The 26,601-nt window shown below is 38.0% G+C and overlaps 1 protein-coding gene across 2 annotated transcripts in view; it reads right to left on the reverse strand.

Annotated features, from left to right (window-relative positions):
* Window positions 1–879: 879 nt before the first annotated feature.
* Window positions 880–26,601, reverse strand: part of WNT7B (Wnt family member 7B) — a gene marked incomplete at both ends in the record, with an annotated part of 92,537 nt that continues 66,815 nt past the window's right edge. For both annotated transcript variants that reach the window (XM_084300669.1, XM_084300668.1), the window contains 2 exons: window positions 880–1,359; window positions 13,215–13,486. In XM_084300669.1, coding sequence (XP_084156795.1) covers window positions 880–1,359; window positions 13,215–13,486 — 752 coding nt within the window. The remainder of the gene's footprint in view (window positions 1,360–13,214; window positions 13,487–26,601) is intronic.

Genomic DNA, 26,601 nt, shown 5'->3' on the forward strand with positions numbered 1-26,601 from the left:
ATGATCTTTTTGTTCAGTTCTGGTCATTGCTTAAGGCCTACAGTAATCGAACTCTCAACTAGTGGAGTGACAACAGATCAGTAGCATTGAAGAACTTAGGGAGAACCAAATACAAAAATCATAAAGTTAGAGTTCCAATCAGTTTACATTTAGTACAGAATTAAGACATAGCTACCCGTTAGTGCTTATAAATTTTGATACTATTAAAAACATAAATAATTATTTTAATGCTCATTCAAAGAGTTCCAGTGTCACTGGCAGCTGATGTAATTTTGTGAACTTTATTTTTTCAAGCTGATAGTGGAGTACTTCCACCACAGATTTTGTCTCCCTACCAGCTGTAGTTTTCTCTCTACCTGCTTTCTTAGCAATTTATTTTTTTGTGGCAAGACTGCTTTGTTCTAGTCAATGAAGATTTCATTTCCTAAAAAATGTCTTTATTTGCACAGGGCTTTGTGCTTTTGTTGTCGTAAAATATGAGAATGTGTCTTTTTCTTTAAAATTTCATGGGAGCTGTAATGCAATCAGCTTCTCTGATATGTATAACTTAAAACACTTACTAGGAGAACTCTACAACACCCAGATTGTAGGTTGTTTGTTTTTTGTTTTTTGTTTTTTTAAAAGAGAGAGAGAAAAGGTTGTCATGTAGTTGTCAACATCACCTTAATCCTGTTGCCCTTGTTTCCAAAGCAGTCACAACAGCCTGCCAGCCAAAATGCACCATCTGTGAGGTGTAAGTAGTGGGGAGAGATTGGTCGTTGTGTTGGTTTATTTTTTTCCCAAAGAATATTAGATGTGCAAAATGATGCTGTCATCATTCGTTGTACTCCACTATCTTCACTTGTGGTGATTTGCTCTGTTCATTTGCGCATTATGCCATTATTTGCAGGTGAACACCTCTGTCCGCTCGCTACATGTGTTGCACTTCACAAAGCAGCACCAGTGGAATTTGCAATTACACTGCCACACCTTGGTGTACTGGTGTGTGTTGTAACCTCTTCCACAGCACATCATGTCACACCCATCTGCATTGGGAGAGGTTCGGTTACAGAGTCGTCCCTGGGTACCAACGCTCCCCGTGGAAGCATCTTCCTCACAGTAGTTGGGTGACTTTTCGATATACACTAAATCTGTTTCCATTGGTTTCTGGTAACTCTTGATCTGCTTAATCTTCAGGAAAGTTGGCTGTCTTAGTCTACTGGCTCGTACCACCTCCACTTGCACTGCAGCATTGTATTTCTCTTTCAAAATATATCCTATCTCTCTGAATTTAGGAAGTGTGGTCCAGCAGGTCTTGGTTGTGCAGGAACCTGAAACTCCATGACACTTGCACTCCAATTTCATTCTCTCTTCAAGCACCTATGTGTATAGACATTTACATATTGTTACTGAGGAAAATGACATTGCAAGCTTACCTAAAACTGTCTGTCTAGTTTATATTAATATTCATTAATGCTGGCTGAAAGTTTTTTAGATGCATGCCTATGAATCTTCTTGCCTCCCAGCAGAATGCTTGTAACACACTTTGTTTTACATGATGAGAAACACAGTGGTTTGTCATTTCATTACAAAATATTTTCATTCTATTTCCAAATATTGGAAAATATTTAATGAAATTTCAGAAGATGTCTTTAGAGACAAAACAAGACTACAATGACTTAAAAAAAATAAAATCATATCATCTTCATTTTGAAAGCAGAAGAAAATAGAAAAGTTTTCAAACAGTGTTTTAAGATGCAGAGTATTTAATCTTAATTGCTTTAAGTAATATTTAAAAAATATTTTAAAATTTTGAACAGCTTTAAAATTCACAGAACTATACTTTTTGGGTGCGTGTTCACTGCATAATCAAAATTTTGCCTACACTGGCAGTGGTAATAGCAGCATTCCTATTAACTATTTAACCCACAGAGCACATCATCACCCTTAAAAGCAGCACTTCTTGCACCTAGCCCCATATCATGCAAATGTTCATACATAAGTATATTTTTCACCCTGGGGCAATCGTTGTGCAATATTAGAGAAAATAAAAACCAACAAAGGGCTCTGCTGAGCTGTGAGCTAAAGAGAAATGGGTTTATTTATTATTGCTATGGCTGTGTAATACCTAAGTATGCCTCCCTCCCATCATGGATGTGCATTCAGGGATCAGTGATGGTCTTGCCACCAGCCTCTGGAAGAGGCTAACCCAGAATCAGGTGGACCCTAAGACGAATTCCAACGCTAGAGGACATTCATGCTCATGCTCCACTCCTCATCTTTAGCCTCATCTGTGGTTCAGCCGCACCACAGCTGGCTCATCCCTCTTTCCCTGGGCACTGACACAGCCCTGGGCAAGGCAGGGAGATGCCCTCCTGCCTCTTGTATATGTGGGGAGGGGAGACTGGCCTCAGGGAAGTGCCTCTCTGTTTTTCTGCCCTTGGGCTGCCACTTAAGCCTGGCCACAACTGCACCCACAGTCATCATTAGCTTATGAAAATCAAGGCCTAAGAACAAAGCAAACTGATCTTTCTCTTTCACGATGGGATGCTAACAAAGAAATATGAGCTACCAGGCTTGTCTTGAAGCATTACTGATGCTGCAGACCATCTCCAATAGTGGTTTCATTGCATATCCCAGAACATGACTGAAGTGGGCAAAGGATAAAAGGGACGAAATCTGAGTACAATGGCATAATGAAGCAGAAGGGAAGTAAAAAATGCTTACTGCTTAAGAAACTGGCCTTAAAATAAAAGCTGTACTGATCTGGTTGTCCCTGCAAATAGAGGGCACCCTCCTGAGTTGTTCAAGTTTCAGTTAAATTGTACATTTTGTTTTGTTTTGTTTTGTTTTGTTTTTTCCCAAATTTCTGGGGTTTCAGTATTAAAGAGAATATTTGGTTTTTATTCGGACTTGCCAACATACAGTAGCAAGTACAAGACAGCTGAGCATCCAAGTCAAAAATACCTTAGACTTTCTGGAACCACAGGCTTTTCCCATGTCAGTGTCCAGTTTGCCTTTCAGTGCTCAGAGGAAGAAAAGGTGGCTTGCAGCAAGGGTTACTGGGTTAAGGAAGAAGCTCCTGCAGTTGCAATACTCTAAAAGTAAAACCAGCAAGGCTAGGATGAGCTGCTTTCTATGGACACTGGAACAGCCACTTCTATAATGAACTGTATCACCCACCTGTCTTCTCCACAGTAAAAAAAAAAAAAGAGTGCCACCTTCTGCAATGGCAGCAACGTTACAGTAGCTCAGTAGCTGCAAGTAGAGGCATGCCTTATGAAATACTCTAGAGTCCGTCAGGATTCCTCTGACTCTACTTTGTGAGTAGAGTACTCTTCTACTCATCTGTAGAAGAATGTGATTTTTTTTTCAAAGACCTTCCTTCCTCACCCCCCTAAAAAAAAAAAAAAAAGAAAACAAACAAACAAAAAAAAAAAAACCAATCCTGTTCCACAAATTTCTGTTAAAATAATCTATTGGTATTTAGATGTGCATTATGTATATATATACTTCTTTTTTCTTTAATTGCTTGTTTCACTGACATTGCTGAAATACATTATTTTAAACCAAGCTGTTTCTACAGCTCTCTCTTTTGACTGGTGGTCACCATACAGTTGCAGACACAAGCAATGCAGCAAAATTAATAACAGAAGCTGAATGGAGGTACCCTTCTATACAGCAACTTCACCAAGCACTACAGGATGTAAGGACTTCAAGATGTAAGGAAAGCATTAGCAATGGGGCTGATCCACCATGCCTGATTTGTGTTCCTCTTCTCCCTAAGTAACAGTTCTTGGTGAAGGGCAGAGGTTTGTGGTTTAGCATATGTTTTACCAGGTTCTGTGAGCATGTGATGTCTGATTTTTAGTTTGGAAAGGCCAAATCAGTAACTGGCCCAGAGAGTGGGAGGAGGTGAAGCTTGTGAGGCTCCTGGTTATCTGTGGACTTAACACTTGGGACACTGCTTTGAGGAGCCTTGCTCTCTCTTGTTGACATGCTTAACCTCCTACAACAGAGAGTGTTGTTGTTCTTGCAAAACAAGATATTACCCACTCAGGTATCATTGGTGATATCTTCGTATATGTATATTTATATTTATATGTGCATGTGTATATATCTTTATCTGTGTGTATTTGGTTGAGACACTGTTTTTTATATACAGCACTGCCCGACACACTTTGTAGTACCATCTGCAGCAACTTTATCCTAAGTTTTGCTTTGTTTTTTTCTTTTTTGTCTTTCTGAAGGTGCAGTTCCATGAGTCATTTTGGTGTACAGGAATCAGATTCCATCATTGTATTTTTTCAGATATTCCTGACATCTACAATTGTGAAAGAACTTTAATATGCAAGCCACAAGAAGAAAAAAAAAAAAAAAGTTTCAAAATGTATTAATTCATGATCCTGAAGCCAATCTTGCTTTTTTTTTTGTTTTGTTTTGTTTTGTTTTTTTGAGACTTCTCTCATGAATGTGGAATGCTTGGGGTTACAACACTGAGCACAGGCCCAATCATCAGGTAGTTAAATTCCTGAATGCTATAATTTGTGTGCCCACAGTCAGCTGTGGGTATAAAATTGTGCCCAAAAACTTGGAGGTCAGGGAATACAAGGCCCAAACTAAGCAGATTCAAAGTAAGATTTTTTTATATTTTTTCCCTTTTCTACACAGATGCTGCTGAGCATTCCTCTTTGTTAGCAAGCCAGCACAGTTGGGCTTTTCCAGAGGTGTGGTTGTGAAGCCCCACAAGGCGCAGTGTGGAGATCCCGGAGCAGGCCCTGCTGCTTTGCAGCTTGCCATTTACATGGACAGCTGCACCTTTTCACTTGGTATCTCAAGGAGCTTCCCACTTGCAAGGTGCTACTGGGCCTGGCAAAAGTGGTAGTATTTGGCCCTCTCCACACAGTACTGTGAACAAAGAATGACTAGCATTTTCTTCCCAAATGTCCCTCCAACTTATTTTTCCTCAGCAAAATTCCCATCAGAGCTTCGACCCTGAGCCTTAAAGGTACTTATTTACTCAAATCTGATACATTATGCCAAGGTAGGTGCCTGATTAAAGACTGAAAATCATTAGCTTGTATGACCCAGTCATTCAGCAGTTTCATTTGTCATATGTCAGCACCTCATATCTAATCTCAAATAGTTTACAGCAAGATCTACTTCCCAAAGCAAATTCCCATCGCTGGACCGTGCTGCCTCAGACTAATAGTAGGAACATTCTTTAGGTCCATTTTCCACATACAGGCCCACTCCCACCCCAGTAGGATCTTGCCAAGTAAAATTTTTTAACTGCTGCTACTTTGTTAAATGAATTGTGAAATATAACATTAAAGCTTTCTTATTCCACATATTTTTATACCTATATAAATCATATACTGAAAATACAATTTGAGGGTTTTGTGCTGCCAGTAAAGTAGAAAAACCTAGCAAAGACTGAAATAAAACAAAATGATATGCATGAAAAGAAACTCATTTTTTCAAGTTCCATATCTAGACCCAACTGCATAATATCAGATACAGTTTCTGTACATATTAAAAATCCTATCTGGATAAAATATGTAAAAACAATAGTAACATTTTGTGTGTGTTTGTTTTGGCTTGCCTTTTCTGGTTTGTGTTTTCCTTAGTGGAAATGCACATTTTTGGACCAGATGTTGAATGGAACAAAATCCATATTAGTTTTTGACTGCAGTATCAAAAAGAAATTGAAGACTTTAAAAGTTTTCCCCCATCAAATATGCAAGTGATCAGCTTTTGCCTTGGGTAATACCAGTACCCAAAGAGACATACTGTGGTCATGAGATGTCACCATCCCCTTGTATACTTGAGCGGCTGCAGCCATGAGAACTTATGTCTGGGTACCAGCAAATCTTAGTCCCAGTGCAGTCTGGTGTCCAGCACTGCTGGCAAAATGCGACCTCATAGACCCATCTGGGAAACAAAGTTGGGTTTGGGGTTGTTTCCTTTCCCTTTCCCTTTCCCTTTCCCTTTCCCTTTCCCTTTCCCTTTCCCTTTCCCTTTCCCTTTCCCTTTCCCTTTCCCTTTCCCTTTCCCTTTCCCTTTCCCTTTCCCTTTCCCTTTCCCTTTCCCTTTCCCTTCCCCCCATTTTTTTTTTAAAAAAAAAAAAAAGAAAAAAAACCTCTGACAGACAGGGGCTCTAATATTACTAGAATGTAATACTACTCCTCTAATAAAAATATCCTCAAAATATTCTTCATTAACAGCAATTCAGAGAGCTAAAAATAGAGCAGTTTATGTCATATTTCATCAGACTGTGTCCAGCTCTGTGAAGAGAAGGTGTACTGGAGCCAGCAAGAGAGCAATACTGGTGATTCAGTTGCGTATTTTACTTTGTGCTCCTGCTTAAGGTTACTCCATCAAGCATCAAACCAGCATCAAACCATCAAACTCTAGGAGGGAAGGTGAGGAATTAACTGTGTTTACTCCCTCTTTTATTGCATCCCTTTTTTTTTTTTATTGTTTAGTTTGATGGGAGTAGGGACCCTCTGTTTGGCAGTGGATCAGTGTCCAGCTGCAACGCAAGATGGCTTTTCCCTGGCACTGGCCACAGCTCAGCAGGACCTCTGTCTGTCCTTCACCTGTCTCCAATCCCACTGAATGCATTAAAGAATGGAAGAAGGTTGTTGCTTTCTTTACCCATGTTCTCCTCCTGGCTAGCAGGAATACAAGCCTGGGAATTTGAGAGCTCCTGCCCATCAGATGAAAGTCCCTACTGTTATAAGGATGGGCTATAGAGACTTCTATAGAGACTATTATGAGGATGTGTTATAGACACATCTGGGCCTCTTCCTGCCCTTCTAGAAGAATAGAAAATAGCTTCAAAGTCTGGGCAGCAAACTGCTGCAACCAGTTAAAATTTCTGAAATGTATTATCACAGTGAAATGTTGAAAAAATCTCCAGATGCACGCCTTAAAACATCCCCAAAACAAGTGCAAATATGTTATTTCACTATTTTTTTCTAATTGATGTGAAGCTTGCAGATAATTTTTTAAATATCATCGTAAATAGATGAAAATGCTTCATTGTCATTTTTACCATGTCAGACAATAGAGATGTCAGGTTTAGGGGGTGTGAAGTAATATTTTACTAGATGAATGATATGTACATCTTGTATACACACAGGTTGCATTGGCAAGTCCATTTCTAAAATAAATGTCCATTTCTAAAATAAAACTGTTTAACAAGTTCTAAAATATTTGGCTATTTCCCCCCTCTAATTTTAAAGCAAAATGTTCAAAATATAGGATAGTACCAGATGTAGCTTCTGGCAGTCAATGTTAAGGGTGTGTTTCTGGAAGAAAAAAATAGGCTAGTAAATCCAGCCCAACTGGAAGCGGGAGAACTATCCTCATGAGATTTTGAGCCAAAGCTTGCATACTCAGGACATATGGATAAGCATTAGTTATCCATATAACCCACCCAAGCTGTAACACCAAACTTTTTGAAGTTGGATTTATAACTGTCTGCAAATCAATTTAAGTGGGAAAGTGGAAAGTATGCCATCAAGCACAAATATCAAAAGCTTTTATTTCATGAATATTCTTACAATGGAATTGCAGTGAAATAGTGTGTCTCTTTTAGAGAAAAAAAATATTCAGCAAATAATGGGCTCAGGGCTGTAAAACCTGGAAAGTCACGTTCTTTAAATCACTAAAATGACTTAGGAAACAGAGTCACATTTTGAAGAGTATTTTAGGCTTATAGAAGAAGAAAATTCGTTGGCTTTCAAATTTGAAACTGGGATTCAGGCTCCGTTGCAACTTCAGAGCAAGTCATCCAGAGTTTGAGGATTATTTCTAAACTTTATGTCCTGCTAGGTAACTGTGAAGGCAGTTTGCAATATATTAAGGCATATGGAGCATCTTGCAAAAATGAGCTTATTAATTTAAATATTTCAGGTGGGGTGAACTGAGCTAACACTTTCTTACATATTTTATGCACAAACAGCACATATAGATTTAAATATAAATATATACAATGATGTGCCCACACACACTCTCTACATATTTATATATGTATATATATATATATGTATATACATAATGGTGACCAACAAATCACCTCATTTGCTGTTCTACTGCCAAAGCATGTCAGCAGAAAATCCGTCCCAGTACCACAGTTCTGTGGCACCAGGAACTGTGAGAACTAGTCATGGCTTAGATGGAAATATTGTCGCATGTAAATGAATAATCTCTTTTAAAGAGGGTCTGATTATTATTTTTTTTTGTCCCCACTCTCTTCTTGTTTCAAATGTAAAATAAGACGTCATCTTCCAGGCATTCCAGAAAAACAACAGGCAAAACCCATTGACATTGCAAAGGAATACATATTGGGATGGTACCAGGCTGAGTTTCTGGCAGTCAGTATTATGGGTGTGTTCATGGAAGGGAAAGAAATAGGCCAGATTTTTCTCCATGTAACCACAGACAATGTCTGTTACAAGAGCTTAATTGATTCATAAACTGTTAGAAATATTTCTTGTCTTCTATTTGGTAAAAACTGTGATCTGCTACCAATTTGTCAGCTTGTTCTTTTAGCTCTCTCCTCCCCCACCCCTCCCTTAAAAACAAACAAATAAACACATTTTTATCATTGATATTCACCATGAGTGCTAGTCATTGTTTTGAACCTTTCAACAAAAAGTTAAGATTAATGGCATGCGTTCCCAGATGTTACTCTTTCTAAGTTCATTTATCTCAGAGTAAAGACACTTGTTTCTAAAAATACATGGTAGAAAGCTGTCTAATAAAACAGCATCAAAGCTTACTTGGTTTGTTGCTATTTAATTTTTCATTACTCTATCAAAGTTTTGCCCACAGATCTCTCTGTAATCATTCAGATTTACAACAAACCATTCTTTTCCCTTTTCACAGTAATGTTTGCATTAGGCTTATGCTAGGCTTCCTTTGGGGGGTTGTTTTCATTTACCACACTTGTACTTTCCATTCTGAATCACAGCAGACTTTTAAATAATGATGGTGAAGTTAGCTGCTTTGTTCTTTTACACTGTGTGGCACTATTTTTCTGCAAAGCAAAAATCTTCCATCAGTAGCATCTCATGTCATCAGGAATCTCTAAGCATTTATTTCTTCCAAATGATGCCAATGGCAAGTTTATGATTTTGTCACTGGTGCTATTTATTGCAAACGTATTAGAAACTTCACAAGCTTGCCATTAGATGAAACAATTTTCAGAAATGCAATGCAGAGAAATCAGGAGATGCAATTAGTGGAGCAATTAGGAGATTCATTCTTTCCACAGTTATCAAAAATTCCCTGAAAAGCCTAAATATCTGCATTTTCAAGGCAGTACTGTTTCTGAGTGTTGTGCTGAGCATCTCAGCTGCAAAGTCACATTAACGAGTCCCCCAGAACTATTTTCCCCCCTCATCTTCTTGCAAAGTTCATGCAGTTATTTATGCAGCATGCTATCTTTTCCTCAAAGAAAAATTCCTCAGTACTCTATTTTTAACAAAAGCAAAATGCCAGCAGGCCAGCTTTAGCGAACATCCCTATGAGAGCAAAACATTACTGTCACTGCTATAGCTACAAATGTCTCTGACCACCAGGCATGTCTGAGGGAAGATATGACAACTCTGGGACAAGTGCTGGGAAAGACTGGAAATAGGCAAAAATCCTGCCTCAGTGCATGAAAAATCCCATGCAGGCATATAAGGGGCATTCAAATAATTGCTCCGTGGGCAAAACTGCTGATTAGCCTCATGAATAATGCTTCTAGAAATGATTTTCTGGGCACTTAGTAGAGGTCTACTGAGGTCAAGGGCCTTCCACTGATTTTTGAGCAACCTGGGAATAACTGTATGTGAGGTTGGGATCTCTGCAACATTTTTTTGCTGACTTTTCTGTACTGGGAGGCTCTGGAATTTAAAAACAATACTAAAATGAAGATAGCAAATTTATTGCCTAAATATTGTTAGTCTTATGCAACTCAAAAAGCCAATACAGTATGAACTGACTAAGAACTGTGAGACTTAAGAGCCTTAATGTTAAAGATGTAAACATGTTTTTTAAAATAATGAAAGTCCCACGAAATATAAAACTTTGGCAAATGGACTGATGTTCATATAAACAATATGTTGTTTGTTTGTTTGTTTTTTCTTCTACCAGTTTTGATAAGATTGAATTGTAACTAAGAAATATTTCCATGGCTAATGGAATCTCTGTAGGAAAATACAAAAGCATACATTTCCTCTACTTTCTCAGCATTCCCACCCTGAACTTGAAAAGATTATTTGACAATTTCTGAAGCAACAAAGGAGTAACAAAATCTGAGTTTACTTTGGTCTCCTTCTTACCTTTTATTCGTATTCAGAACAAGGGAAAATATCCTTACTTTGATCCTTTAGTAATCTTGGACAGGAATACAAAGCTTGATTCCAGAATGTTTACAAATTTTAAGACAAGCTGCATTCAGATCAGCAGAATGGTACTGACAGAACAAGCAAAGAGGTATGAACTTTTCCCAGTCTTTGGAGGAGATTTTGGAAGGGGAAAGAAGAAAGATGGAGATCCAGTATGGTACTTCAGCAAGTGTCCAGCCATAAATGCAATATTTCTGACTTGACTTTGAATAAGGAACACATGGAGCATGTCAGAATAACATCCACATGTAAACAAAATTTCCTGTTTTGGGATTTTGTTTCTGGCTCACAATCCAATCTAAGGTTACCCAGAATATCCAAAACTGCCACATTGCTAGGAAATGTAGCAACAATTTCAAGCTTGTCTGGATTCTCAGAAGGGACTTCTGATTTCAGGCTGAAATTGCACAAAACTCTGTGGCTGCTTTCTTAAAGGTCCAGCTCAAAAAACAAAGAAAACCTATCGTGGTTTCCAGAGTTTTGTTCTAGCCCTGAATTTCAGTCAGTCCTCAAGTTCAGAATGTCTAATTTGTACAAATAGCAGATGATCTCAGATGAACCAAAATCACTAAGTATTATATACTGTAAAACTTTGCATATTCATTTCATGGGAATGTATGTCATAACACCAACATTATTTCTAAGCTTGGACCCCAAACCATCTTTTATATGAGCACATTCCTCAGGATTTTATAGATTGTACTTTAAAACAAAAGCAAAAAGCTGCATCAAATTCTTTCAGGCAGCCTTAGCTGTTCAAAAGTATATGATGCATTAAAGATTACAATGAAAATATATAGCTATAAATGACTACTGAAAAATATCACCAACAACAAAATGGGTTAATTCCAAAACACCATTTATGAAGAAAGTGTATTTTGGGGGGAGGGGGGGGGAGGAGAGGGGAGGGAAGAATGTGGTCGTTATTTGCAAGCCTTTTTATTCCTATCTCAAAAAACACAAAAAGTGAGCCTTATCATTTGTTTTTGCAAGAACATTTGCAGAAAACAAAGTTTTTAGAGAAGCTGAAAGAAATGCAATTGCATGAATGCTGCTACCAGTAATATTTGTAAAAGCACACACTTCTTTGATTTGCTAATGTCCTCCTGCTTATGAAATTCTGATGAACAGTAAAAATGCAATTTGCTTAATAAGAATCAGCAATGTGGTCTAGGGGTTACTGGACTATATTTAGAACTGGGGGACCTGGAATCAGTGCCTAGCTCAGATGCTGAGCTGCCTTCTGCGCCTGTGCAAGGGACATCACTGTTCTCAATCTATGCATCCACTTTTGCTCTTTTGTCACATTTTCACATGTAGGCTGTAACATGTCCAAAACAGGACATACATCTGCATCTTTTTTGGGGTGGCACAGTGCCCACCACGGAGGGTTGACAGTTTAAGCAGGGACCATAGTGCAGATAATAGTAACAAATGCTCTGTTACATGTTTAACGTGTGGCTTTCAGCTTCTTTTGCATCTAAATGCAATGCATGACACCAAAGTGAAACACCTTGGCTAAGAGAAACAGTCAAGCCTGGAGCCAGTCCTCCATGACACTGTATAGCAGTATGGGGTGCTCCTACCTACCTTGGCAGAACAAGTTTTTGGGAAAAGATAGTGCTACTGTTAAGGATGCTTTCTGTCAGACTCTGGAGACCTCTGCATCAAGCATCAATTGAGTATCAACTCTGTCTCTACGCTTGCAATTATGCCCCAAGACTCATCTCTGTCATCACTTGGAATTTATGCAACACTTTCATCTCAGTGAACAATTGCCTACATGACACCTTCCATTTCAGTGAACAACTGACTGCTCTTCCCTGGAGATTTTGTTGCATGCTCTGAGCATTAAGAAGAATTCTCCAGAGTACAGGCAGAAAGAAAAGTGCATTGCTTCTGCCACCACCAATCCAGACGGATGGATTGCTAGTACTTGGTGTAGAATAACAGCTTATGTTGGTTTGGAGAAGAAAATTTGAGTCCAACTTTGGGGGCTAGGTGGGAGGAGCAGAATATTGGTGTCACCTGCAATGAAATATATTCACACTGGAGGGTAAAAACAGCATTTTTTAACCTGGATGAAAACACCTTGAAAGATACAGTAAAATCTCTCTTGAGGTTGGTATGTGTTATGTACAAAGATTTATTTAACTTTTTGCAGGGCAATCTTTGAGATCTGTGAGGATTCTTATTCAACAGACATAAATCAGTGTAACTCCATGATGTTTATTGTTTTGATTGCAAGCAACTCAATCGTGGTTGTAGACAAGAAGCTGTTTCTTCTTCCAAAGTGGCATTTATCATGCAGCCGCCTGTAGCCTGCTAGTGAGGAACAGACAATTGTGCATTTGCTATGAAGTATGTATTTCATTAGAACTGCGGTCTAAGAAGTGTTTTGGTTTTGGATGGAATAAATAGCTGCAAGTGCTGTGGGAGTTCAGAAATGCAGAAACTCAGTCCTGTGCCATCGCAAGCCCTGTCATCTCTTGCTAGACTTTTGCAAAGGAGATGAAAGGCAAAGATTTAGCTTTATTCCAAACAGCTCTAGCAAAGTCCTCTCTGTTACTGGGGGAATTCAAAAGGTGGCTTAGGGAGCAGAAACATTGTGAAGAACAGCAATGGGGGCTGTAATAAACAGTCAACTATGAATAAAAAGAAACAGCAACAAACCATAAATATTAAATGCCATCAGGTAATGGTGTAGGTGCGAGATAACAGTACAGAGAGAGGTACTTTCTTGGGGAATGCCTCCTGTGACCAAGCCAGCCTCCCCCCTTCCTCCAGCGCATACACTTCCCCATCCATCCCTCTTGCTTGCTCAAATACCTTTCTTCCAGCCTCATTGTTGTGCAAGTTCATCAGCCTCCGTGCATTCTTTTTGATTTCTCGGGCATCAACAAACCTCCGGGAGAACTCAATGCCGTATCTGATATCCGCAGAGCAGCCTCCCCACTTCCAGCCCTCCTCCTGGTTGTAGTAGCCCTGTTTCTCTCGGTCACAGCCACAATTGCTGAGGTTGCCCTGGCTGCAGGCAGCTGTGACAGCGTGTGCAACCCCGGCAGCAGTAATGGCATAGGTGAACGCAGCTTCCCTGCTTCCTGTGGAGAGAAGCCAAAAGCTGATGGGTTTGCAGAAAGGTAGCACTTGCTAAAGTACACACATTATGTACAGCAATGGTGTGAGGTAGGAATGTGAGGCAGGCATTACTTCTAGCATGTGCTTTGCATTCTGGTGGAATTACACATGTATTTTAAATGTTTGGTTCGTCTGGGTCTCATTGCCCCAGGGTCTCATAGCACCAGCTACATGACAGTCCTGTCTAACTCTCTTAACCAGAAGGGAATTCACCAATGAGTCTGGGCAGTGGTGAGGTGAGGCAATATGATTTGTTTTTATATTGTCTCGTCAGGTTTCCAAGCTGAACGGTATGTATTTCGGATGAGTAATAGGTGAGTCACCAATGGCAATGCTCACTGGAAAACAGTTGTTTGCTCTAACAGTTGGTACTGCCTGGAAAAAGTGTACAGACAGCTTAAGAAATACCAGATCCTTTTGGGTTCACAAGAGGGTTGGGCACAAATGGGGGAGGTTATTATTGCACCTTTATGGACCAGTAGGGCCTATTAGTGATACTGATGGTCAGCTATGGCAAGAGTTGCCCACAGGGAGAAGAACTAGGTAGTTTTTTTTTCTTTCAAGGTGAAGTAGAGATGACCTCTTTCGCTGACTTTTCTCATGTGTGTGTTTTGCTGTGAACTTTTCCACTCCCACACTGACTCTGATTTCTGCTGTATCTTGTCTAGTGGGTCTACAGAGTGATGGAAGTACTAGGGAAGCATTGTTTCCTCTCTGGAACAAATGAGATGCTGCTGTGAAGGCAAAGCCTTGTTGTTTTTTTTATTATTATTATTATTACTGTTATTACTGTTATTGTTATTGTTATTTATGCCACTACTCATTCCCCACTCCTTGTTATAGGTATTGATATTGAGTATGTAAGGGACAAATAAATGCCGTTTCTTCACTAGACATTGATAGGATGGGTTGCTTTTGGGATGCACATAAGCAAGGGGATACAGAGGCTGAGCAATTTAAAAGGATGTTACAACCTCTGCCTGCTCTCATGTGAGTCTACACTCTGTTACTGACTTAATGTAGGGGTAGAGTATGGCCCTTTTCATTTTGCTGTTCTTATTTACAACATTTCCTTACAAATTCCCCTCTCAGTGCTATCATTATTTTCCTCTGTGTGCTTATTTGGTGATAAACAGACAATCTTGTAATACTACTGCCAAAGAACAATTGCAAAGAATTTTGCTGAAAGTTTTGCAAAAAGTTGCTGAAATGCTTTAATGACCACACACAAAGCTTTAACTTGGTTAATGGATTTAGGAAGAAAAAAAAAATAAAAAGAACAGATCTTCCAGAGGAGAAAAACAAACAAACAAACAAAAAACCTTAGAATCTATTTTTAAATCTTTATTTTAGTATTCACAGATATCATAACTATTCTGGAATGACCTGTGTACAGTGTGGGTTTTTTTATATTTTACGTGTCTTATTTGCATATATAGCTTCCTGAAAAGTTACACCTCTGCAGGATACAAGAGAGATCCTACAAGAAGCAATCATAAACTCTTTTTTGGCACCATTTCATTTTTCTCCAAAGCAATAAAAAAAGTAACTTAAGGTAAGAGAAAAATAAAAGGGTCTGTTTTTATTCAGGTACCAGGAAGGTTAAACTGACTTCTAGAGTATTTGAGTATATCACCCACCAGAAGGCTTGACTCTGCTTTCAGACACACAAGTGTTTTGCTGAGGTGTACGATGTGTGTAGTCTGGTTCAGTGTTTCCCAAACCATGGTCCACAGAACATTGGTGGTCCATGAGGCCACAGTAAAGGGTTTGCAGCTAATCTGCAGAGCCATATTAAACACTGTTTTTAATAGTGTTTTCAATTAAAAGTTTGATGATAATGATGCCTGGTGGTCCACAAGAAATTCTGAGGGTTTATAGCAATCCAAAAAAAGTTTTGGAACTTCTATTCCTAGTATGTTCTCTAAAATGCATATCAATATTCACTCCTCTCTCTTTCAGTCCCCAACTGAAGTCAAAACTGAGACGTCCTTTAAAACATAACCTGTTGACTTGCAGGATTTCCTTCTTCATCTCCTTTCAAAAAAAAAAAAAAAAAAAAATCTATTCTTAATTTGGATTCTTTATTCTTAAATTGAAAGACTAGAAACATGAGATACAACAGAAATGACATATAGAGATAAGTTTTGCTTCCTCTCCAGGATGACAGGAAGTAGAGTAAACACATGTAGAAAAACTTGTAACCAAGCAGAAAGATATTCCTGTCAGGGAATACCGCAGCTGTGAGCTACAGTTCAGTAGATTTATCAGGAGATTAGCTAGAGAGAGGTTGCTGATGTTTTATTTTTTCAATTCAATGTATTCCACATGTATCCAGAGTAGAAAGTGACACTTTGTAATGGCACTGTCTATGTCTTGCTCATGAGTTTTCACACATCACTTCCCTTAATCAGTTTTGTAAAACCAAAGAATATTCTGGCTTTGTATTCCTTTTTCTCCTCTTTGTTCCCATTATACCCCTGGTTACATTTGGGAATAGAGGAAAATATCATTCTCTCACCCACTTGACAGTTATACCAGTAAAGGAATTATCTCAAGTCATGGAGTAATTCTTAATGGAAATCACATTGACTCTCTGAAGATATTATTCTTCTGTTTCAATGCAACTCTAAAATAAGAAAGGATCAAAAATAATAAATGGCTTGAAAATCAAATTGCTTTTGCAAGTTAAGATGTCCTGCCAATAATTTTTTTTTCTTTTCATTTTATTTAGTTAGTTAGTTAGTTTAGTTTAGTTTTTATCTAAAGAATGTTCTGAAGCTTTCTTTGACCTTCAGGGCAAGCATTACCTCAACAGTTCTCTAAAGTCCTAGGATAAAGAGAGTCTATCAAAAAATGCTGATGGAGGAGGGATAGGACCCTCTGTGCTTGAATAATAAGTCTGCTGTACACAAAGCTTTCCATTAGCATGTCATCGTTTGGAGTCAGTCCTAAGCAAGTCCTTGTCAGGCAGCTAAAACAATTTAAGCAATGACTGCTGTGATAACCGCATTAAGAACAATAATCTCATTTTATGCATTTTTTTTGAGATTTCAAAAGTATTCTTATTCTTCAATGAAAGAAAGAGACAGATCTTTCCAAAAATTGTAATTAAAAGGAAAAACAAATATCAGAACATTTGGGATATGACTCAACCTGGAAGCTAGAATTTTTTGTTTGTTTGTTTTGTTTTGTTTTTCTGTGAATATCTTGGTCACCTAGTTATTTGGCAGTATAAGTGCACGCTACCCGTGTCTCAGAACAAAAATTTTTTGTTTGACTTTTCAAAGTTTTCTTTTATATAGACAAGAATAATTCTGTCAAGATTTGAATTTAGTGGAAAAGACACTATTTTAGCTTTTGTTGCAGACCTTGGATCCCTACATTTCCTACATTAGAAATGCCTACTTTCATGTCAAAGAAGACAGTTCTGATTTAATTCCCCAAACATAGAATGGTACACAGAAATTGTCTGATCTAGTAACTCCAATAGAAGATGGCAGTCAGTACTGACTGAAATGTAGCCTATTTTTTTTTTTTTTTTTTTTGGTAAAGGTGCTGAGAGTCACTTCTTGCAATCTGCTAGGCCATGCGAGAAGTCTTGCCTGTGGTCTGCCAGTCTGAGTTGCTGCCATTTGCTTGAGTTCACTTGTGTTCTCACGGTGGGTTGTATTTTAAAAGTGGCCTACTACCCAGTAATGTAGATATTTTCTGCTCAGACAGTCAGATATTGGATCAATGCAATGAACAATTTCTGGCAGAAAGGGTGAGAGGAGTCTATCTGTTGTTGGAATATTGGAACAGCCTATACTTTAGCCCTAATTTAGATGTCATCTCTGACTAACTTTTAGACTGCTAACTGCACTAAACTTAGCATGCTGATGTGGAAATTATTACAAGTTCCATAATTGCTGTAGTTTACTGCATTCTAATATGCATATATTCAGCGGCATATTTTCAGCATGTAACCACAATCAGCTGAGAATCATGCATGCTAAATATATATTTTGATCATTTTTCTGTGAGTGCAGGGCTACAGATTTAACTTTTTCATGGTTATTAGTAAGGCATCTATTTTTCAGAGTAACTAGATGAGAATATTACTATTCCACGCGTCATTCAGAAATGTATTTTCTCAGCAGTTAAATGAATAAGAGCATCATCAAATGTCAGCTAGTAGAACTCTAATTTAACTTGAAAGAGTAGACTATGGAATATACACTGTTTAGCCAGTATTTTGCTAAATCTTGGATTAACAATGATAGAAAAAATGTACACACTGCTATTAAACAAAACAAATTCCTTATATGCTTACAATCTGTAGACAGTGGATCTTGAATTATACGACACAATTCAATAAAGGTTGGTGGTAAGAAAAATGAACTATAGCAGAAGTTAGATTATTTTTGCCAAACTTGTTATTTTTGACAAGTCTTTTGCAAATGAAAGCTGAGGACACATTAAGTCATTTTTTATGGACAAAAGAGATACATCTAGATGAGTAAACTGAAACTCAGACAATAGCCCCCCAAGTAGGGCTGGCTGAAGTCTTTTGCAGAAAAGTTTAGTTCCTTTGTAATTTTGTATTTTATTCAACACACTCATTAGCAGTTCTCAAATTAAACAGTACAGGCTCTTCTCCTTGGGTTCAATCCAAGGGTAATACAAGTCAGTGAGAGTTTTCTCACTGTCTGGAGCAGATCCTTTCTCTATTTGCATTTTCAGTTAACTAATTTTGTACTTCTTGGTTTATAATCTAAAAGCAGGGGTTGGAATAATTTCTCTAGCCTTCTAATTTACTATAATTTACTACCAATTTACAGTGAGGCATGTGAGAGAACACTGAAATCAGATTGTACAAGTAGAAGAAAAACTATAAGAAAGTAGGGCTGGCAGGATCCTCAGGGGGGATTCTAGTCCATCTCTTGACCTTAATCTGGCCAATAATGCAGGTGTCCTGCAAAATAGTTTTTTATATATCTTTTCTTAAAGTTCTTCATGGTGGAGATCCCACAGTCTATTCCATTGCTTCAGGATCCATGTTGTTATATATGTTTTACTAGTATTAACCTGAAACTGCCTTTTTGAATATAAGCCTACTAATTCTTACTGTACAGATATTAAGAACCTGATTGTTCCCTTCTTGTAGCAGTAGCCTTTAAACATTTAAAGGCTTCCACCCCCTTTCTAGACGTGGTCTGTCAGTCCTTCTAGAGCAGTTTCATTGGCTCTGACCATTCCTGTTCTCCCTGGGCTCTCTCAGCTAGCTGTCCTGTGCCTTGCAGATCCATGCCAGAGATGGAACAGGCTGCTCCAGCTAAGGCCTTGCTCATTTGGGGTTAGAGCAGAGGTAGCACTTCACACATCTTGCTTGCTACACTCCTGTTTACTCATGCCAGTATGGTGTTTTAGCAAGACATTTTTGACTCTTAATCAGTTTGTGGTCTTCTTCTATTTTGCTGCTATCACAACAGATGTTTCCCATCTTGCATTTGTGAGGCTGATTATTACCACATACAGATATTTGTCTTTCTGATTTACCTCCTTTTTCTTTCTCTTTTTTTTTTTTTTTTTGTTCCTTTTTCTTCCTTTTCAGTCAGTTTTTCCATGATCATTTTCAATTTTGACTGAAACTTCCTCCAATTTCATTGCAGTCCTCCCCAGCCTGACTTCATTTGTAAATTCAATGAGCTCAGTTTATGCCTTCAGTCAAATCAAGACTGTAAGATTAACCAGTACCAGAACCAGCACAGATCACAAAGTCGTTAGTTATTACCTCCCTCCATTTTGATAACTATCCTCCAAATAAATTTATTGAAAGTATATACCCATTTGGTTAGAGTTTCCTTAGTTTTCTTGTGAAAAAAAACTATACAAGAATGTCATATAAAGCAATGCCAAAAGATTAATTTAAATCCTAAATATATGGTATGAAATCGTTCTTCCCTGCCTCTGAGGCCTTTGGTGGCAAAATAAGGAAATCAGATTGATTTAACATGATTTGTTCTTGACGGACCTTCGTTGACTGTTACTGTTACTCATCTCCTTGTTTTCAGTTATGAGCTCAAATGGGTGTTTGTTCCCATTATTTTAATTTACTGGATTTAGGATGATTGGTCCTATAATTCTGCTGTTTCATTTAGACAAAGGCAATACATGTACATTTGTCTTTTCAATTTTTCTTAATGAGAGTTCTCCACAAGTTTTCAGCTCTAATGGCTGTCAGGACTAATGGCTCTAAAGCAGCTTCATTAAATGTTCTGATATGAGGGACAGCTAATTAGAATGCACACAACCTGGAGAGATACTTCCCACAAGCTAACACTGAGATGATGTTCCTCTGTAGATTATGTGAGTTCTATAACCATCTGCTCACCACTCACTCTCTTAGTGAAGGCTGATGCAGTAAGTTCTTGACCTTCTTGACATTATCCTTGGTTTACACTCGCTATGGTAGTAGTGGACCAACTTTTTTATACATCTTCCACTCACTGACAAAGTACTGACTGAATCATTACTGTGTAGTGTATTGTCAAAACAAACAAACAAAACCACCACCACCAACAACAACAAAAAAGAGTCACCCATGTTCATGAGGTTCATCTTGCAACACCTGCACTCAGAAGTCCTCCTGAAAGAGGAACCTGTTGCAGACTGAATATCTGCTACTCTGGCAGGGCTTTCTGATCAAATCTGATGGAGTCTTTTGATGGTCATATTGGATAATGTTCTCTTTGTCCTGCCTAAAATCTTTATTTTCTACTACAATCTAATTAAAATTGTCTTTTTTTTTTTTTTTCTTTTTAATAATATTTCATCCATATAGGCCTGTTTAGCTAAACTAGAAGTAAAGCAGGAGTTGCAAATTATTTCAGCAGCTTCTTTGTAGACTGCTCATAATGTCTATTTTCAATTACACTTGGATGGGATAGAGAATGAATGATGCATATTCAAAGCTGAGATTGTGCAGTGCTGTGACATAATGTTTTGTTTACAGATTCTTCTGTTATTCAGTAATTTTCATCTCTAGAATCCCACTAAGTTTTTATGGGTGGAAGTGCCAGAATTTTGGCCATCAGTCTAAAATCACTCTGTTAACTGGATTGTTTTCTGTTGCTCATGTGGGTTTGTCAGATTTTCTTTTAGAATGGGCTGCACACGAGCCAGATTTATTTCACCCTTGCTTTTTGTAACTCCTTGCTCTCACTATTTATATAGTTTTGGAAGCATGTCTATTAAAATATATATATATATATATATTTAACACGCCTCCGCTTTTCATATTTTTTCAAACATGTCTCCAGTTTCAGTTATTTTCTAAAGGCTTGGTGGTATTTTCCACAGTGGTCTCTCTAATGAGGCTTCCAACATTTTACAAGATTTTTTTCTTAATTTGCCCCCTAAACATATTCAATTAGCTCCTGGCAACTATAAACAATAGTCAGTATTTCCGTTCTAAGTTGAGCGTTTTGTTTTGTATTCTGTTTTGTATTTGACTGTCTTTTGGTGGCATATCATTTGGAGTTTTCTGGGACAGCTGTGAATTCAGTAAGTTTGCTCTGATGTTCATGTTGGTGATGTTTAAAAGTACCTAGGGTAACAGGATTTTTTTTAAGCTCTCCCTTGTAAAGCTATACTTGTTGCAGCAAGTATTTCTTACTAACTCAGCTCTAAGAAGAAATCTGTATCTCGTTCTTAGAGAAAATGGGGAAATCAAGTTTGGATCCAAAAGCACTACTGCTTGTTTTTGTCAAGTTTTAATAAAAACATGGTGTTAAGCTCTCCTTTAAAGAATGTACAAGACCATTGCTTGAAAAATACATAGTGTACAAAGCATGAGGGGGTAGTTCCCACATACACTGTACCATTGAGAAAAGCCTGTGCAGTGTCACAGCCGTATGTGTTTTCACAATACTACTGCTAATACTGTCAAAGTAGTATGTGGGAAGCAATAGCTGGAGCGGAGGGATTGTCTCCTGCCTGTGTTCTGTTCTGGACCTACTGAAGTTTCATTTTGGGACTTAATGATTCCCTGCTGAATGTTTGGTGTTTTTGCTTTTCAGTGATGACTAGTGGTTTAACATATTATAATATGTAAAAGCTCAGCTGGAAGCATCTTGAAGCATACTGTTTTTTGGTTTTAAGTTGTTTGCACCCACTGTCATAAAGCATGGACTCCTGAAGACTGCTCATAGAAACTGGGTCCTAAACTGTGCTAATGTCCTTGAAGGAGATGGGACTGTGAGAAACCAGGTGTTGCTATAAAAATTTAATCATGTCAGTCTATTCATGATAACAGTTCTTATGCATAGGGTTTGCCTATCCATTATGCTCCCTTTTTTTGAAGAACATTTCCCAGGGAGAAATAAAAATGGTAATTAAGAAAAAGGGAAGGGACACTGTAGCTATATGTGGACATATGTGTTGTGTTGGTTTTTTTTTGTTTGCTTTTGATCATGCTCTTGCACCACAATATGGCCTGTTAAAGGTTTCCGAGAGAAACCTTTGCTATGTTGCCTGCTTCAATTTAAGAAATAGAAAACATGCTTTCAATAGTCATAAAAATGATCATTAATTTAATTTAATTACATTAAAAACAAAACAAAACATACAAAAAAAAAAAAAAACAGGAAAAAAATCCACTCTGAACCAGTCAGAGAAGTGGAGGACAGTACTACCACATTTTTAAAGGAGATTTATTTTGAAGTTAACTATGCTCCAATTTAGTAGTATACAACAGCTGAGTATGTTGCTACCACTCAGATTTTCATGTGTTTGGATTTAATAAACTTGAGCTCATAGTGAATGAAACAGTTTAGAAGGGATGTTCTACATGGCTGCCAATATAGGATCCTTATAACTTAAATTATTCTGTGGTTGTATTTGACTTTGCTATGGACCCAATTTCACAAATACTCTGTGATCCCCATTGCCATGCCTATAAATATTAAGAAATTATCACTTTGCAGAATCAGACCTTCTCAGTGGACTCTGTACTGGGTTAGTATTTGAATTAACTTGTTTGAATTGCTTCAGTGGCCTGACTTATAAATGTTGAAGAACATTTCTTCAAAAATAAGTCTGCACTATCTTTTGCATGAGGTCATCTCTTTCTGTATTATATTCTGTCACTTCAAACATAGATAACAAATCCCTGAGGGCAGTGGTCATGTCTGTATCGTCTTGTAAATCACAGTGCACACCTGTGCTTTGCTGTAGAAACATGTTAAATAATAATACCTCTTAAAGGGTTCGCTAAAGTATAAGTAGAAGTCAACACTAAGCTCCTATACCTGGGAATGCCAGAGTGTCTGTGGGTGTGTATCTGTGGGTGTGAGTATCTGTGTACATTACAGATGAAATTTTATCTCTCACTTCAGAATTTCTTGAGATGTTTTACTTAAATCATGGATGTTACCTCAATATATTGTGCAGAGTCTATTAGTGGGCAAGTATCACTTTGCCATAATTATTGAATTACAGATATACCACATGATGCCCAGCTGAAATTCATGTTAGATAAAATCTGTTTATGTGAGAGGTAGATTGTGACTTAAAATGGAATGTGACTTTCAACTGGAGAGGACAACAGATACTATATACCTCTGTTTCACAGGGACATGAGGATGTTCAGGCATTTATCCACATGGCAGAAGGACTTGCAAGAAAATGAGCTGTCCTCCTGTTGAGTTCTCTTTGTGGGGAGTCTATGGAGGAAGGCAGCTGTGGACTTCTCATCCAACACAAATTCAACCATTTGCAGGGAGGATGTCCATGCAAATGCATAGTGTGGCAGGAGACAACATGATTGCAGAAGTGTTCCCTTGGACTGAGGCTTCTCTGCTCTGCACCTCTACGTATTGTTCCAGCATAGTATTGAACCAGTCCATCTCCTGCCAGAACCCTAAGGGGATTTGGACACAGCAATGCTTAGCATCACCATGCCTACCTGTGATGTAGAAGAAGTACACAGCAAAGCCTGCTCCTAACACCCTGTACTCACACCTCCTCACGTCATACCTGCAGAGAGTTAGACACATACCTTTCCTTTAATTTTCACTTGGAAAACAAACAAACAAACCAACAAACCAACAAAAACCACCATGAATTTCAGAGATCCTAAATGTTTTTATGTTCCATTTGGAGTTGATGATATTTCTTCACTACCAGTAAGAAGTAAGATACCTGCAACTTTAAGCTGGTGTTTTATAGGTGTCAAAATAGACCTTTATTTTTGCAGAGATTAGATACTGTTTTCAGATTAGATGACAGTGTTTACAAAATTAATGCCAGTGTATACAAAATTAATCGCATCTACAGGACAAAAGCTAGACACCTAAAGATAAATCTCTCACAGGATGTTGGCTCTAAAGCCTGTCTCTTAGATGTTCTGCCTCCTAGTATTTTCCATGTGTTAAGGATAGGAATTGAGCCTTCTCAAGTATTGAGAGAGTTAGATGCCACGAAGCCAGACTTCCAGAAGTGATCAAGCTGGGTGGGGAACCCCCAAAACAGTGTGTAGAAAATTCAAAGAGTCTAAACTCATCCTGTCAGAGGTCTAAACTCATCCTGTCAGAGGTAAGCCACATTTCCCTGGACAGAAAGTTTTTCAATCTATGCTGGCAGTGGGCATCTAAGTGTAATTTCTGAGGGTATATGGTGATTTTGGTAAAGGGGATCCCATACTTATAATATCCTACTTTCAGCCCATTATCTTGTTTTGTATTCTATCTGGGGAAAGAAAGATTTAATTAGATTAAAAGCTAGAAGATTACTTTACTAGTATCACTGATTAGGATACACAATATAAATTAAGCAATAAAACCACATATATAGTGTATATATATACTATTCTATATATAAACTAATATATAAATAACAATAAAACTGAACACAATATAAATTCTTCTAATGTATTTTTCTAGTTTTTGGAGTATCATTAAAATTCATTATATCAAGTATGGAATTAGAATGTTCTTATATGAAATAAAGTATTCATTCTACCTAGACATGACATTTATAAAGTAAGGTTTACAAAGAGTGTCAGTATCCTTTATTAAACTGAAGAGCATAGACAGGGAATATACTTTGTCTTGCCAGGGTCTAATAAGTAAGTATTTATATAAAGTATTTCTCAGATTTCCAGTATAAATTACAGATATATCATAAAATGGCATAGCCACCTGTAATGCTGTAGCTTTCAGTGCACTAGCAATGTAGGAGTACTGTCATATACCTCATAGGTATATGACATCTGCACACTTTTTGTGGTAATAGCAATGAAGGTGGAGTAAGTACTGCCCATCCTCAAAAAAGGTGATAGCCCCTCCTGGGGCTCCAAGAAGCATTTTAGACTGCTGGTCATGGATAAACTCTTCCTATATGCCTGGGATAGATAAATTGTTATGCTGTCATCTTGTCCAAACATCATAGACTCTGGTCTTCTAGATATTCTTCAAATAATGGTATTTTCAAGATACTCCTCAAAGAACTGGGTAGACATAGACAAAAGACCATTTCTTATGCTTGATAAAGAAAGAAAAATAATTCATATCAAATAATGTACTGGAATGTTGCTTTTTTTATATAAATGCACCCGCAGAAACATAACAGAGAGGCTCTTGTGTTTGCAGGGAAGTTCTGCCAGTTTTCTGGAAGGTAATTCTGCATGTTGATTGTTCTGTTGTTTACTTAAATTCCTGGCACAGTTTCTGATGCCTGACAGGACAACCTAGAGGACCAACTCAATATCTAAATTTCACAAGCAAAGCTCTACCATGAGCCCTATCACTGGTGACTCAACAATCTTAGTCTTGCAGTCTTTATAGTGTTTCTCTGGTACATTCTTGGCAAGGCAAGGTTTCACAAGTGAGATGCAGTGAGTCTCAGTACTACTGCTTAGGATATTACCACTGTGCTGATATCACCCACGGTAGCAGAAGAACCATGCCTCATTGGATTTAACTTACAGTCCATCCCAAACTAGCCCTTCCTGGGAGGCAGCAGAAGAGAGTCTGGGTTTGCAGATCATCAGAATAAGCCTGCCTTCTGCTCTGCTAATTCTGCTGTAGAGATCACATCTTCCAGGTGTAGGGCAAATAGCTGGGCAGCAACCCCAGAAATTACTGCTGCTCCCTGCCAGAGCTCAGATTTTGTGGAAAGCAAATGAGAAAATTCTGATGAAAAGGGATGAACTGAGAGTTGCTTTCAAATTTACTTAAAGATCTTCCAAATGCTTTTACAATGCTTGTATGGCTGAATTCACATTTCTAGTTGATTTGGCTTGCCTGACAATCTTTCTGATGGGAGAGCTAAGATTCAAGCGATGATGTCTGCCTTCCTTCCTAGAGTCTTTGCCTGCTACTCGTTTGTAACATCAGTGAATGAGACGCAGCACTAATCACACATATGAAAGAGATTTAAAAGACTAAAGAGCTCAGAGGGTTTTGGATAAATACACAGAGTTCAGATGCTTGTCCAAACCTCTCTGGTTTGCAAAATGAGTCTGGAAACATCACAAGAGCAAAGTCTTTTTTTCAGTTCTGGAGTTTCTGGTCCTGACAGGAGTTAGGAAGTGACAAGATTCACAAAAATAAGGAGCAATTACTCTAATCTTCTTAGACCTCATGAAAGATACTGAATTACTGTTTAATCTGAACCTGTCTGGCTACCAGTCAGGCTATCTTATCTATGAGATTAGTAACTTATTTATTATTTGTGTTGTGCTAAAATCAGGGAGATAAGTCAGCATTTTGCCAAATACTGCACAAGTTCACTTTAAGACGCTGGTCCATACCTGCAAGAATTTGCACAGAAGGATTTGGCAAATGGGTAGATGCCTGCCTTGTGAGTTAACTGCCCTTTTAGCTGAAAATTTGAAATGCTATGAGGATAAAAAGATCAAATTTCTTACCCACAAGGAACTTTGATTGTTTTTAGATGTGATATCCCAGAACTGAAGGATGAGTTTAAACAGAGATCAGAAGCAAAATCTGTAGGTTTTTAAAGTACTCCAGCTTCAGTACAGGATCTAGGCTTTGTGACCTAGAAAGGAGACATGACTCCCTTCCAGGAGTAT

Source organism: Netta rufina (assembly GCF_964035555.1).
Source record: "Netta rufina genome assembly, chromosome: 1".
NCBI lineage: Eukaryota > Metazoa > Chordata > Aves > Anseriformes > Anatidae > Netta > Netta rufina.